Source organism: Rhinoraja longicauda, chromosome 3 (genome assembly GCF_053455715.1).
Source record: "Rhinoraja longicauda isolate Sanriku21f chromosome 3, sRhiLon1.1, whole genome shotgun sequence".
Classification (NCBI taxonomy): Eukaryota; Metazoa; Chordata; class Chondrichthyes; order Rajiformes; family Arhynchobatidae; genus Rhinoraja; species Rhinoraja longicauda.
Genome location: NC_135955.1, coordinates 11470603 through 11487454, shown reverse-complemented (window position 1 = coordinate 11487454; position 16852 = coordinate 11470603). Strand labels below are relative to the sequence as shown.

At 42.1% G+C, this 16852-nt stretch overlaps 1 protein-coding gene across 1 annotated transcript in view; it reads left to right on the top strand.

Moving 5' to 3' along the window:
- LOC144611541 (uncharacterized) overlaps positions 1-16852 on the top strand; it is a 68596-nt gene that overhangs the window by 35336 nt on the left and 16408 nt on the right. Inside the window, exons 12-14 of the mRNA XM_078430690.1 lie at positions 930-1780; positions 10240-11308; positions 11816-11904. Coding sequence (XP_078286816.1) covers positions 930-1780; positions 10240-11308; positions 11816-11904 — 2009 coding nt within the window. The remainder of the gene's footprint in view (positions 1-929; positions 1781-10239; positions 11309-11815; positions 11905-16852) is intronic.

The following is a 16852-nucleotide window of genomic DNA, read 5'->3' as shown; positions in this document are numbered from 1 at the left end:
CCAACATTGGGAACATGTTTCCTGCCTCTAATGTGTCCAATCCCCTAATTATCTTATATGTTTCAATAAGATCCCCCCTCATCCTTCTAAATTCCAGTGTATACAAGCCCAATCGGCATTTCTGAAACAACATGAGACTGTTATTTAGCAGCCCTGATTTGATTTACTTTGAGCAGAGGTGTTTTACCAATTGTAGAGCCACGATCTTCTCTAATAATCTAGTGCCTTTGCTAACTCATATTATCATTTTTGTAAATTATTTGTTGTAGAAGCAACATTATTTTAACAACTAGTACAAAAGTACGAAATAGAAATGGTTGTAAGGTTTCTCGCTCCCATGCAGATTGTACGATATAAAATCATTAGACATTTTCATCGAAACTAAGTGTAGCCTAAATAACCCACAACACTGAGTGGTTTTCTTGTGTTCGGACAGCTGTTTGAACTGCCAGTGCTTCAGGGTGACAGTGCTTCTGTTGAACAGATAGCATCAATGACAAGGATAATCAAATCACACAGCAACTGATGGTGTGGGATAAATGTCCCCACAGCTCCCGGGATCACATGTGATCCTGACTTCAGGGGCTGTCTGTGTGGAGTTTCCGGATTCTTCCAATGTTGTTTCTGCCAGGTGCTCTTGTTCTACATCCCCCAAAAGTTACACTAGTAAGTTAATTGGCAATGGTAATTGACCCCTTAGTGTAGTTAAGTACCAAAATATACAAAGGAAATTTGATGTGGGTGCATGAAAGAATACGATAGGGTGAACGGGACTGATGGGGATTGTGCTGCTCAGAGCTGGCACGGTCTTCCTGTGTTGTAATAGGTAATGTCTACTTTCATGCATTTGTTTAGGTTTAATACCAATAATAATCTTTACACTGCAGAAACATTCACCAACTTTTAAAATAAAACTTTTTTCTTTGTAGGCCAGCTTTATCTACATTACCCCACACAAAACGAGTTATCCCTATTACTTCAGTACCTAATGTTGAGCCTGAATTTGAATTGGAAGACGAGGAGAACTTCTGTTTGGAATCATGGATTACAATACCAAAGAAAGCCGTTGTACAAAAACAGGTCCTAGCTGAACAGGAAAAGAAACCTGATGATAATACAAAGACAATGCTAAAGAAAGGGAGAACACAGAAGACAGCAAGTGCAAGAAAACCCACCATCCAATCAAAAGAGACAAAGGAAAAACAGCAAGTTCAGCACAAAAAAAACAAAGCTAAATATGAAAAACAATCTCGTAAAAGGTCTGCATGTCCTTTGAATAATGATACTGAGAAGAACAAAGAGGAAGTTCACAATGAATCTTCATCCCACTCAACATTTTGTTTACCTCCCAGACAAAAGAAAAAGTCTGCAAGACATAGGGAAAAATTTATAATTGAATACGATGGGAATGAAGAGCAGGAAAAGTTACACGAACAAGAGTTATTACCCCAAGAATGTAATTTCCAGGTTAAGCCATATGAAAACAGTCCTGAAAAGGCTGAATGTTTTGATCATGGTGTGATCACTTCTAAGAAGTTTTTAGAATTAGAAAGAATGAAAGAACAAGAAGCAATAAAGTCAAATTTTCATGATCAGAAAAATAAAAATAGAATGGAAGAGCCCAGAAGATCTGAGCACGATCTAATTATTCCTAAAAGTCTCCCAGAATATGGAAATTCAATAAATGATTGTAATGAAATGGAAGCAAAGTTGCCTTTGGTTACAAGATCAGAATCTCAAAACAAGAGAGCAGAGAAGCAACAAAAACAGAAGGCAAAAGGTAATCATTTTTTATTTGAAGACTGCAGTCTAAAATTAAGATATTGTAATCTAATACTTTGCAATTGAGATTTCTCGTCATCATAGTCAGCTGATATTCAATGTCAATTAGTTGATGAGAAATAGCTTTTCTAAATCGAAAATAATTATTACATATCACAATTTTTTTACAAGAACAAAATGTAAGAATCAGATTTTTCTGATCTTGTGCATTGCTTGCACTCTGAATACCCTGCTGCGAGCTGTTTCCAATTACTTCAGAAAAATGCATAAATATATGCAAATCTTGTCCCAAATCATATACTTGTGGGAAAAGGGGCTTGTATATGATTTTTAGGTAAGTTGTATCTTCAGGGCACTGTCAAAAAAACTATTAATCTTCCTTGGCTTGGTATTTATCTTCCGTACATCTTTCTGAAATGTTTTGACACGTTATGACAAAATAGATTTATATATTGATGCAGATTATCAAACCAAGATTTTTTTTTAAATTGGAGAATGTCATAAAGCTCATTGTGCCTTTTTAAAAAAACACATTTGGCGATATGCCAATTATTCATAAAGAACAGTCTAGCCCATGGAATAAGAATCATTGACTAAAGTGTCAGCATTTGTAATACTGTACGGCAATGGGGAAAATAAACAATCATATCCTTTAGTTTACCCACCACACTCTGGAAAAAGTTGCCCCTCAGATTCTTATTAAATCATTCACCTTAAACCAATGTCCTCTAGTTCTAGATTGCCCTACTCCGGCTCAACATTCAAATCAACATTTTCATAATGTCATGTTTTGCTTGTTACTTAAAATTAGTGCATCGGTTATAGTTTATTTACAATATTGAAGGTGATAGCGAAAAGGCTTCCACTGCCAATTTTAGCCAATGAGTGTGTAATGTCAGGAGGGTCCTAAACTATGGCCCTTCCCCACAGTGGCTGCACCCAGTTTCAGCGTATCCCTTATCACATGGTCCTGGACTTTTGAGCACACCAGTTTGCAGCACTTGGTCGAGGACCACTTTTACATGGAACACCAGTGAGTCTGGGGCAGATCCTAAAGTTCACTACATTTATTGGTATCGCAGCAGCAGTTGAATTTGTTCAGGAAAAAAACCTGCAGATTCTGGTTTAAATCGAAGGTAGACACAAAATGCTGGAGTAACTCAGCGGGTCAGTCAGCATCTCAGGAGAGACGGAATGGTCGAGACCCTTCTTCAGTCTGAAGAAGGGTCTCAACCATTCCTTCTCTCCTGAGATGCTGCATGACCCACTGAGTTACTCCAGCATTTTGTGTCTACCTCTGTGTATTTGTTTGGTGTGTGTTCATGAAAACAGCCTAAACACCAGATGTTTGTGATTAATTTCCCTGAATACCTCTTCATCTCTATCACGTAAATAACCACTGCTTTCAATCAAGTAACTAATGCACTAATTTTAAGTAACAGGCAAAACATGACATTTCAGAAAGATGTACCATATCCTGACACCCAAGAGTCTGGATACACTGTAAACCAACTGGTGCTAATAAATGTTCTTGATCGTCACGGCACATCTTTGGCTGCCAAAACACAAATTGTTAAATAAATGTCCATAGTTTAAGCAAATGTTTTTTGAATAGTTTAACAGATTAGACGGAAGTCCAGTCACCGGGTGATGGATATTTTGCACATTGCATGCGGCTTCCCCCCCCTCCCAAATTGTAAGGATGTTTTACATTTGAATTGTGTTGCTGTAAGTTATTCTGAGGGATAGGCTAAACAGGCATTTGGATGGGCAAAGGCTGATTAGGGATAGTCAGCATGGTTTTGTATGTGGGAGGTTGTGTCTCACAAATCTGGTTGATTTTTTTGAAGACATGACCAAAAAGGTCGATGAGGGCAGAGTTGTAGATGTTATGTACATGGATTTCAGTAAGGCATTCAACAAGGTTCTACATGGTAGGCTGCTCTGGAAGGTTAGATCACATGGGATCCAAGGAGAGATAGCTGAATGGATAGCAAATTTGCTCTATGGAAGGAAGCAAAGGGTGATGGTGGAAGGTTGCTTCTCGGACTGGAGGCCGGTGACTAGTGGTGTGCCTCAGGGTTTGGTGCTGGGCCTGTAACTGTTTGTCATCTACATCAATGATTTGGATGAGAATATACAGGGCAAGATTTGCAAGTTTGCTGATGATACAAAAGTGAGTGGTTTTGCAGATAGTGAAGATGGTTGTGAAAGATTGCAGCAGGATCTGGCCAGGTTGGCTGAGGAATGGTTGATGGAATTTAATGCAGAAAAGTGTGAGGTGTTGCATTTTGGGATGTCTAACAAGGGCAGGACCTACACAGTAAATGGTAGGCCTCTGGGGAGTGTTGTAGAGCAGAGGGATCTAGGAGTGCAGGTGCATGGTTCCTTGAAGGTCGAGTCGCAGGTAGATAAGGTGGTCAAAAAGGCATTTGGCACTTTAGCCTTCATCAGTCAGAATATTGAGGATAGAGGTTGGGAGGTCACGTTGCAGTTGTATAAGACATTGGTGAGACCGCATTTAGAATATTGTGTTCAGTTCGGGGCACCATGTTATAGGAAAGATATTGTCAAGCTTGAAAGGATTCAGAAAAGATTTATGAGGATGTTGCCAGGACTAGAGGGTATGAGCTATAGGGAGAGGTTGAGTAGGCTGGGTCTCTATTCCTTGGAGCGCAGGAGGATGAGGGGTGATCTTATAGCGGTGTTTCAGATCGTGAGAGGAATAGATCGGGTAGATGCATAAAGTCTCTTGCCCAGAGTAGGGGAATCAAAGACCAGAGGACATAGGTTTAAGGTGAAGGGGAATAGATTTAATAGGAATCCGAGGGGGTAACTTTTTCACACAAAGGGTGGTGGGTGTATGGAACAAGCTGCCAGAGGAGGTAGTTGAGGCTGGGACTATCCCATCGTTTAAGATACAGTTAGACAGGTACATGGATAGAACAGGTTTGGAGGGGTATGGACCAAGCGCAGGCAGGTCGGACTAGTGCATTTGATTAACATTGATACATTTGAGCAAATTTTCACCAACTGTACATGTAATTAACATGTCCCATTTCAGTATTAATTAATAACGTAATTTAGTATTGTTAAGAACAAATAAGAAGCATTAGTAGAAGGCATTCTCGTGGAGTGGAGGAGGCTCATATGTGCATATACTCTGTCACAGACCTCTTGGGCTAAATACCTGTTTCTATGTGTTCAATTCTGTGGAATTTAACAGGTTTATAACAAGAAATTTCACAAGACGAGTTTAAGTGACCAATTTACAAAACACAAAATAAATAACTGCATAAGTAGGCCATTTTTGGAGTTTAGTATTATTGTGAACGATGTTTAACTTCAATGCCACTTATTTGCACTATTCCTGTATCTCAATCCTCTGAACAGATCAAAAACCTACCAATCTCCCACTTGAATATACTTAGGGATTGAATTTCTGTAGTTCTCTTGAATAGAAATTTCCAAAGACTCTGCACTCTCTGGGTGAATACATTTCTCCTTATTTCGGTTCTGAATGAGTAGCCTCTTATTCTGACACTGTGCTTCCTGATTGTAAACATCCAGTAAAGCAGTCATCAACTCATAGTATAGATGGCTTAGAACATAGAAACATAGAAAATAGGTGCAGGAGTAGGCCATTCGACCCTTCGAGCCAGCACCGCCATTCAATATGATCATGGCTGATCATCCAAAATCAGTACCCCGTTCCTGCTTTTTCCCCATATCCCTTGATTCCATTAGCCGTAAGAGCTAAATCTAACTCTCATTTGAAAACATCCAGTGAATTGGCCTCCACTGTCTTCTGTGGCAGATAATTCCACAGATTCCCAACTCTTTTGATGAAAAAGTTTTTCCTTATCTCAGTCCTAAATGGCCTACCCCTTATTCTTAAGCTGTGACCTCTTGGCTTCTTAAAAGTTGGCGTAGATATAGTAGGTCAAAGTGCTTGTTTGTTTAACTCTAAATAGTTTTTGAGAGTTTTAATGAAATCATCTGTTACTCTTACCTTAGGAAATTGAGGCCCAGTTTGTATAATCTCTCCTCATAAACTTGATGGCCCCTTGCTGTACTCCCCAAATCAAATATTTCTTCTTGGAAGACCAGGCCTGTATACAACATTCCTGATGTGGTTTCAGCAGGGCCCCATAAAATCAAGCAAGGCAAGCCTCATCCTTAAATCTTCCTGCAGTTATGGCCAAGAAACTGTCTGCCTTTCTAATTGCTGGCTTCACATACACATATTCAGGTAGTTGTTAGCACTGATACCTTTAAATTTCTCACCATTTAAAAAAATATTCTCTCTGTTTCAATTTCTTTTCAACTGAAGAGAACGACGTCATGTTTTTTAACATTATGTTCTATATTTCTCATTGCATCTTACACTGCCACCCACCTATGCGTTGTCAGTAAACATGAATATATTACACTTGATCACCTCATCAAGAATTATTGGTACAGATGGTACACAGCTGAAGTCCCAGCATGATTCATGTAGCAACCCTACTGGTCACAATTTTTCAATCTGAAAATGATTTTTTCATTCCTACTCTCTGCTTTATGTCTTTAATCAGTCCTCAATCCATGCTTGTAATTGTCTGTAGTACCATATTTGCTAATTTTATTCAATAATCTCATGCATGACGCCTTTTCAGACCTTACAAAAGGTCCATTTGTGAAATACCTGTTGTTTTCCCTTGATTATTGCTAATTACAACCTGAAAAAAATGTTGAAAAGATTTATCAAAAATGATTCCTTTTTCGTGAATCTATGCTGCGTTTGCCCATTCCTGTAATTAATTTCATAATGCTTTGTTACCATTTCCTTAATAATAGATTCCAGCATTTTGCCTACTAACATCAGATGAACTGGTCCATAGTTTTCTTTCTTTGCTTTCCCTCTTTTCCTAAGGGTTTACATTCACTACTTTCCAATCTGAGGGAAGAATTTAAAATTGATAGAATTTTGGAAGATGACAACCAGTAGAACCACTGCAGAGAGTTCTACTGCAACGCGTGTTTCCATAATGCAAATTGGATATCATGCAATTGATGAATTAGGCAACATTATTTGCCTTGTGTAGGCCAAATTGGTTATAATGCAATTTCGAGGGAGAATGCGAGAACCACTTAGTTACTTTGGAAATTGACAAGCAGAGAAAAAATGACTTGGAAAAATTCAGTGTTGGAAAAAGCATGTAATCTCCCTGCAGTAATCAGACACCATTGTGTCTTAAGAAGTCTTTATTGGGTCTGAAGAATGATCTTGACCCAAAAAGTCACCCATTCTAGTTGAGTTACTCCAGCTTCTTGTGTCTATCTTGTATTGTGTCTGAAGAGCCCAGCTGCTACTTTCAACACAGGAGGCAATTATTTTTGGAACCTTTTTGACATTTTTGTGCGAATCAGACTATTATTGCGAGTCTGAAATATTCGAGTCGCTAACCCCCTTTTTCCCCATTGATAAAATTGTTTTTAGACTACAATTTTATATAGCACAAGGTTTCTTGAAATGCAACTATCATGTGTGTATTTCCATAGCTGTTATCTTCAAAGTTTTAGGATACAGGTCATTAAGCTCTGACAATAATTACCTTTTAGTCTATTAATTTCTCCGATACCAGTTTCTATACTAATATTAATTTACTTTAGTTCAGTGTACTTCATCCTTATAAGCCCTTCATTATCTCTGGAAGGAATTGCATGCCTTCTATGAAGAAAGACAAAATACACTGATCAGCCAAACCATTATAACCTGATGAGCCAAAACATCATGACCACCTGCCTAATATGCTGTTGGTCCTCCGTGTGCAGTCCCATATGCAGCAGGGTGCGATGCACTGTTTATTGTGACACATTCCTCCCGTGACCACCATTAAAAATTTCTGTGACTTGTGCCACAGTAGACCTGTTGCTTCGGACCAGACGGGATAGCCTTCGTTGCCCTCGCGCATCGATGAGCCTTGGACGCCCAACACCCTGTCTGTGGTTTGCCCTTCCTCGGACCACTGTCAGTAGGTACTCACCGCTGCTGACCGGGAGCACCCCACAAGCCTTGTCATTCCAGAGATGCTCTGACCCAGTCGTCTGGCCATAACAATTTGGCCCTTGTCAAAGTCGCTCAGGTCTTCACTCCTGCCCATTTCTCCTGCATCCAACACATCAACGTCAAGAACTGACTGTTCGCTTGCTGCCTAATATATCCCACCCCTTGACAGGTGCCATTGTAACAAGGTAATCAATGTTATTCACTTTGCCGGTCAGTAGTCATAATGTTTTGGCTGATCTGTGTATTTGCTAAATTTCCCTCACTATTGCCACACATACCTTTTCCTCCCTTCATCCTCAAAGCATCCACTTTAGCTCTTGGGAATTCTTTCCCTTTGCAGATGCTATTATAGATAAGAAAAAAAACATTTTTTATTTTTCTTGCTAGTCTCTTTGTGTATTGTTTCTTCCTTTTCCTTGTTAGTGACTTTGTCCTACTGGGCTGAATTCTCAAATGGTTCCCATCTTCTGACATGTTTTTTGGCAATGTTCTCATAGTTTATTGTTATTTTCTAATATATTAACACCTCTCACCATGGCTGAACCACTTTTCAATTGTTTGGTTTTACCTTATGAAATGCACATTACTTGTAAAGGCTATATTCCAGCCTTTAAAATAGGCTTTATTTGAGTTTAAATTATTTTTAATACTTTCTTTTCAATGTAGTTTTTTTTCTAGCATAGTCGCCTGATGTCTAATACCTTTGTTATTATTAATTAAGATTTAGATCCTGGTTTAGGGTTGAACAAAATAGCTGTCAATTTTTTACATTAAGTTCCTTTCCTTCCATAATTTCATCCTCCATAGCATTATGTTTGTAGGAGAAATAATGGTTTTGCATTCTTTATCGAGATTTGGGAATTTGTTCACATTATCTTTGTTACATACATCTTGAATTTTCTGATCCATATTGTTCTCCACATTGACATTGATGTTTGATATCTTGTACATAACTACCAGCAATTCTTTCTGCCTTTTGCTTTTTCTTCCATCCAAACTGATTCTATTTCTTGAATTTCTAAGTTATGGTTCTTCTCTATTGCCTTTTACTCCTTCTTTAATGTTCAGGGAAGTTAATCACAAACATCTAGTGTTTAGGCTGTTTTCATGAACACACACCAAACAAATTCAACTAGGTAGACACAAAATGCTGGAGTAACTCAGCGGGTCAGGCAGCATCTCAGGAGAGAAGGAATGGGTGACGTTTCGGGTCGAGACCCTTCTTCAGACTGGAGTAACCGCTGAGTTACTCCAGCATTTTGTGTCTACCTTCGATTTGATCCTTGCCTAAAAGGTAAGTACCCTGGAACATTTGATTTCCAATTTTTGTTACTTTGCAAACTTGACTTAAGTAGTTGTGTGATCAGAATGATTAATTTTCTAAATGTGCCATTAATTTAAAGCTTAGGAAGGAACTGCAGATGCTGGTTTAAATCGAAGGTAGACACAAAATGCTGGAGTAACTCAGCGGGACCGGCAGCACATCTGGAGAGAAGGAATGGGTGACGTTTCGGGTCGAGACTTATGCTGATGCTGATGGCTACGTTAATTCAAAGTCTTCAGTTTTGCCTTTATAGCATTGGTGCCCCACATAGCACTAATGCACAGAGCATTGATTCATTATAATATTATTGGTCATCTGGCCTGATGTTTTCAGATACACACTCTATTTTAAAAGGGACATGTGCTTGGGCTGCAAACCCCTAACTTCCACAGCAAATGATTGCCCACAGTGAAGTTATACTGAGTGGGCTGGTGCGTTGAATGTCAAGGGCAAGTGGCATGTGATTTTTTATTGCAGATACTTATTTGTACCATACATATCACTTGCCACTTATCATCCATGTTGAATAATAGATTTATACTCAAATTGGAGAGAAGTGATCAGTGCACTTGAAGTATCTGGTCAGAGGTCTTCACTCTCAGGAAGTTGAGAACAGAAAACTGAAAAGGATTGAAGATAGACACAAATGCTGGAGTAACTCAGCGGAACAGGTAGCATCTTTTCTCGACCCGAAACGTCACCCATTCCTTCTCTCCAGAGATGCTGCTTGTCCCGCTGAGTTACTCCAGGATTTTGTGTCTAACTACGATGTAAACCAGCATCTGCAGTTCCTTCCTGCACTGTAAAGGATCTCCTGGCACGATTTGAAGATGAACGGGGAAGTTTAGTATTTTGGATAATATTTATCCCATAAAAACCTTATTGTGACCTGAACAGGTAATCTTATAATTTTGTTTTTTCTAGGACCTTGGAAACAAACCATGTGCAACGCTGTGAATGCGTCTCTTAAACTAATTTATTTGTAAAGTGCTTTGGCAAACCTGATATGAAAGTGGTACGAAAAGGGGAAGTTCTTTCCCTTCTTTGTTATTTTGATTTAACTATTGGTGTTTTATTTCAGTGAAAAAAGAAATGTCAAAAGGGAAAACTTGTCCGAGGAATCGTAGCTCTTCCATGAAAAGCCTTCCTCCTCCCTATGAACATGAAGAGAATCTTGTCCGAGATAATACTTTCAATGCACGTTCGAGGAGCCGACGCGATACTAGACCACCACCAAAGTGGTGGATAGTACAACAGGATGCCAATTTTCTGGAAAATGAGTTGAAGACAAATTATTTGCCAGCTCAGAAGGCCAATTTACAAGAAAGGATGAAACCAGGAAAATCTGCAAAGTCACAAATAAAGATAAAGACGCTTTTTAAAAGAGCTTCATCAGCTCAAAATGAGCAATTGGAGACAGAAGAATGTAGTTCGGAAGAACACATTTTTGAGAAAGACATTTTTGAAAATGTTTGTAATCCAGATTACCCAGCTAAAAGCTGTCATATTAAAAATGTATCAGTTAAGAAGCAAAGTAGAAAGAAAAAGTGGACTTCAGTCTCAACCAAACCAAAAAAGCGATTGTTTTCAGAGGCTGAAGAAATGGCAAAACCCTCTGACATACACCAGTGCAAAAAGCAAAAGCAAAAGGTTCACCACATTAGTGTGCGTGGTAAGAATGAAATGGAACAAACGCAGGACTCTGATCAGCTTACAAGCCTTGATCATGTTTCTTCAACTTCAACACAAATCGTGCACCTTACCTCTTTATCACCCAAAAAAAAATCACAAAGATTCTTGCAAAAATCTTCAGCATCCTTCAGCGCTACTTATGTTATCGAGAGTCCACAAAGAGCTGCTCATGAGCATCCAGAAATGACTGAAGTTTCTTCAGGGACTCCAAATCGGGTTGCAATGAGTCCCAGAAAGTCCATCACTAGACCTGCCGATCAACTTTGCACACAAACACAGGTTCCCCAAACTACTCCATATCATGTTACACTGGTCACCCGAAAGAAGCAAAATAAGACTGTTCCTTCTCAACCTTGTAAACAGACACTCAACAAGAACGAGGAGAGTGGTGAACCAGAAGCCAGCACCTCTGTAAAAGGGATGAAAACTTTAAAGCAAGGACACATCTACAGGAATGTGTAAGTTCAAAATATTTCTGTGATTTGGATATTATAATGAATACAGAATAATTGTTGAATTTGCCCTTCAATGGAGTTAGCTATTGGGGAATGAAAGGACATGGGGTTAAATGCACAAAGATGAAGGAGGTGTGGAGGTGAACGATCATCCCTGAACTTATTGAATGATGCAGCTGGCACGGGGACTGAATAGCCCAAGTATGCGTCTATTAAGAGTCTGGGGAAGGGTGTCGACCCGAAACGTCACCCATTCCTTCTCTCCAGAGATGCTGCCTGTCCTGTTGAATTACTCTAGCATTTTGTGTCAACCTTCAATTTAAACCAGCATCTGCAGTTCTTTCTTACTCTATTAATACTTATCTGCATATTGGTAGATATTCTCACAGGTAGGGTTGAGAGCTACAAAATGTTATTAATCATCTTAGTGTTGAAATAAATTTCAGACCGTTCATAATTTGACAAGTTTTAGCAGTGGTATATTAATGCATTTATCTCTTTTACTTTAAGGCCTATTTTTAATAGCAGTGGACCAGGGCCTACATCGGATTATCATGAACTTTCAGATGCAGGAGACGATGGAAATCTTCAGCATGAAGGTATGATGGTTAAGAGCAAAGATATGCCGTGGTGAATATGGTTTAGTGTCAACTAAGAGGACTCTTCAAAGGAATCTGTTATTATGTTACAATTTTCTTGATGTGATTTTTTTCGTAGGTATAGGCCCTGCTACCTTGCCTAAGTTGTAAATCCTTGTATCCAAGGATAAAGTCATTGCTGGTAGATTGTTCAATCTTTGGCTTTGCTCATAGGTATGCGTACCATGTGTTATACGAGAATTTTCCCAAATAGTCTGTGACCCATAGCGCTATGTTTAAAGCCCATAGCACTGTGGCCGGTAGCGCTATATTTAAAGACCATAGTGTTGCAGCCGACAGCTCTTTATTTAAATTCCCACGTGTCCTGCCAACAATGCTCTGTTTAAACCTTTGCACGCCAAACCGGCAGCGCTGTGTGTGTTACCCTTACGCGCCAAGTCTGTAGCGCTGTGTGTATTGATTTGTGCGCCAAGTCTGCAGCTCTATTGGTTTACGCGCAAGTCTGTGGCTGATAGCGCTTTGTTTCCGGGAGAGGGGGGGCCTTGCTGGGATGCAGTCCCCTGCCATTGGTTATAGTTTGAATTTGGGAGCCGCGCTATTGGACAGGACTTTCCGGCAGTTATTTCAACACCTGATTTCTTACCTGTATAAAGGTAGGCAACAGTAAGCCAGAAGTTTATTCAAGTTCATGTACGAGAGGGGTTCACTGATAGTCTGAGTCGCGATCAGCACCGCGGATGGAGGCAGAGTGTCAGAAGGCTCCAAAATGGAAAGGACTCAAATGCAGGTTCACCGAGAAGTATTGAAGAAAACCGAGAATCCAAATGCAACTGAAAGATATAGACCTGGAACCAACAGAACTCAGAACTGCTATTGAACTGACAGAATGCAGAACTGATTAGTCGGCACCCAATTGGTGATGATCTCAGGTATTTATACCCAGAGATAGATTAGAGGAGCAGATTAAATGCGGGTGTAACTCCTAATAGCTCAGTGGAGGAGTGTGGTCTCAAGTGTTTGGAGGTGTGGCAAGTGTGACAGGAGCCCCCCGCCCACGGACTCCTCCTGGCGTCCTCTTTGGCTGGTCCGGATACTGCTGATGAAAGTCACGGATCAGGGAGTGGACCAGCTCCTCTCCTCCCAGTCAACCAGGTACTGGATCCCTCTGCCACACCGCCGGGACTTCAGCAGTTGCTGCACCGGACCACTGTCAATGGTGCGGGGTGGCTGAGGTAGCAGAGGAGCAGGAGACAGGGAGCTGGAGGACACAGGCTTAACCTGCGAGAGGTGGAAGGTGGGGTGAATCCGCATAAACCAAGGCAGTCTAATGCGGACAGCAGAGAGGTTAATGATCTTGAGAATTGAGAATGGGCCAATAATGCCAACTTACGGGACTCAACGTGGAGGGGGAGATCTAGTGGGGACAGCCATACCCTCTGACCAGGGCGATAGCAAGGGGCAGGGGTCCGGTGATGATCCACCTGTTGTCTGTACCTGGAAGCGGTGTGGAGCAGGGCAGAATGGGCCTCCTTCCAGGTCCAATGACTGCGGCGCACAAACTCCTGGGCAGAGGAAATGGAGTCCTCCTCCTCTTGGTCTGGGATCAGAGGAGACTGATATCCAAGGGAGCAGTGGAATGGAGACAGACTGGTGGCAGAACTGGGCAGAGAATTGCGAGCATATTAGATCCATAGCAATTTGCTAGACCAGGTGGTAGGGTTGGCGGACACCAGGCAACGTAGGGTGGTCCCCAGGGCCTGGTTGGCTCTCTCTGACTGACCATTAGATTGTGGATGGAACCCAGATGAGAGGCTGGTGGAGAAGCCTACCAGGGAGCAGAAAACCATCCAAAATTGTGAGGTGAACCGCGGACCCCTGTCTGACACGGTCTCGAGGGAAATTATGGAATCTGATGATCTGGTTAACGATGATGTTAGCGAGTTCTACAGCAGGTGGGAGCTTAGGAAGAGGAAGGAAATGAGCAGCTTTGGAGAAATGGTCCACAATGGTAAGAATAACCGTATTACCCTTGGACGGAGGCAAGCCGGTGATGAAGTCCAGGGGATGGCGGGAACAGGCAGGGGAAGAAGGAGAACAGGAGGCAGCTGACGGGACGTCTTATTCTGTGCGCAGGCGGAGACGAAAGACCGGGTGTCAGCCTCCACCGTGGGCCACCAGAACCGCGGGCGCGGCAGGTTCATCCTGCGGCCGAAGCCAGGATGACAGGCGAGATTAGAGGAATGGGCCCAATGGAGTACTTCAGAACGGGTGGAGACTGATACAAATAACTTATTGGGGGATCCAGAACCAGGATTGGGATGATGACGCTGGTCATTGTGAACTGTGGTCTCGATCTCCCAGGTGATGGAACCCACCAGGCAGGTGGTAGGCAGAATGGGTTTGTGTGGATGGTTATCTTGGTCGGAACTGAACTGGCAGGAGAGGGAGTCGGGCTTGACATTCTTGGACCCAGGGGCCGGTATGACAAGGTGAAGTTAAACAGGGTGTAAAACAGGGCCCACTGGGCTTGACGGGAGTTGAGCCGCTTCGCCGAACCCAGGTTCGTGTGGTCCGTCCAGACTTGGAATGGCTGCTCAGAGCACATCATGCCCCCCAACCAATGCCTCCACTGCTCCAACGCCAGCAGCTCTCTGTTGCCGGTCGTAATTCCTCTCAGCCAGGGAGAGGCGACAAGAGAAGAAGGCATAGGGGTGCATCTTCTGGTCATAGTATCATAGAAACATAGAAATTAACTGCAGGAAGAGGCCATTCAGCCCTTAAAGCCAGCACCGCCATTCATTGTGATCATGGCTAATCATCCATAATCAATAACCCGTGCCTGCTTTCTCCCCATATCCCTTGATTCCACTCTCCTCTAGAGCTCTATCTAACTCTCTCTTAAATCTATCCAGAGATTTGGCCTCCACTGCCCTCTGTGGCAGAGAATTCCACAAATTCACAACTCTCTGGGTGAAAATGTTCCTTCTCACCTTGGAGGAGCATTGGGCAAGCACCGCCCCAACTCCAACATCAGAGACGTCAACCTCCACCACAAACTGACGGGCCGGGTCAGGATGCTCCAGGATGGGGGCGGTAGTGAAGCGTTGCTTAAGGTCCTGGAATGCTCCCTCAGCATCAGGGGACCAGGCAAACTTGAAGGAGGTAGACGTGAGAGGAGCAGCCAGGATGCTGTAGTTGTGGATAAAACGGCGGTAAAAATTGGCGAAGCCGAGGAGGCGTGTTAGCTCCCTCTGACTTGGAGGCTCAGGCCACCTTTCCTGGATCCATCTTGACATGGCCAGCAGTGAGGATGTATCCCAGGAAGGACCGAGGGCTGGTGGAACTCACACTTCTCTGCCTTGATGAACAGCTGGTTCTCCCATAGCTGCTGCAGGACGAGATGGACATGGCGGCTATGTTCCGATGCCGAGCCAGAGTAGACAAGGATGTCATCCAGGTAAACGAAGTCAAACTGGTTCAGCATGTCACAGAGCACATCATTGACCAGAGCCTGGAAGACAGTCAGGGAGTTGGTCAGGCCGAAGGGCATTACGAGGCACTCATAATGCCCGCTGGGCATGCTGAAGGCTGTCTTCCACTCATCTCCTTCCTTGATGCGAACCAAATGATAGGCATTGCGTAGATCCAGCTTGGTAAACAGGGTGACATGCTGCAGGCAGTTGAAGACAGAGGAGATGAGTGGCAAGGGATAACGGTTTTTGACAGTGATGTCATTCAGGCCTCGATAGTCAATGCAAGGGTGAAGGTCGCCATCCTTCTTACTCACAAAGAACAATCCCACCCCGGCAGGAGAGGGAGATGGATGAATTAAACCAGCTCCCCCATTTCTTCCGGCTCAGCACATAGCTGTCCACTCTGACTCTCTAATGGACCAATTTTATCCCTCACTATCCTTTTGCTATTGACATATCTGTAGAACCCCTTGGGGTTTACTTTTACATTACTTGCCAAAGCAGCCTCATATCTTTTTTTCGCTTTTCTAATTTCCTTTTTAAGATTCCTTTTACATTCTTTATATTCCTCAAGAACCTCATTTACTCCCTGCCGCTTATATTTATTGTATATCTCCCTCTTTTTCCGAACCAAGTGTCCAATTTCCCTGGAAAACCACGGCTCTTTCAAATTATTATTCTTTCCTTTCCACCGAACAGGGACATAAAGACTCTGTACTCTCAAAATTTCACCTTTAAATATCCTCCATTTCTCTATTATATCCTTTTCATAAAACAACAATTTCCATTTCACTCCTTTTAAATCCTTTCTCATCTCCTCAAAATTAGCCTTTCTCCAATCCAAAATCTCAACCCTTGGTCCAGATTTGACCTTCTCCATAATGATATTGAAACTAATGGCATTATGATCACTAGACCCAAAGTGCTCCTCAACACATACCTCCGTCACCTGACCCATTCTCATTTCCTAACAGGAGGTCCAACACTGCCCCTTCTCTGGTAGGCACCTCTACGTATTGCTGCAAAAAACTATCCTGCACACATTTTACAAACTCCAAACCATCCAGCCCTTTATCAGAATGTGATTCCCAGTCTATATACGGAAAATTGAAATCACCCACAATCACCACTCTGTGCTTACTACTAATATCTGCTATCTCCTTACATATTTGCTCTTCCAATTCTCGTTCCCTATTTGGCGGTCTATAATACACCCCTATAAGTGTTGCTAAACCTTTCTCATTTCTGAGTTCCACCCAAACAGCCTCCTTAATCGAGCCTTCTAGTCTGTCCTGCCAAAGCACTGCTGTGATATCCTCCCTGACAAGCAATGCAACACCCCCACCTCTTGCCCCTCTGATTCTATCACATCTGAAACAATGAAATCCTGGAATATTTAATTGCCAATCGCAACCCTCCTGCAACCATGTTTCACTGATCGCCACAACATCATACTTCCAGATGTCAATCCAGGC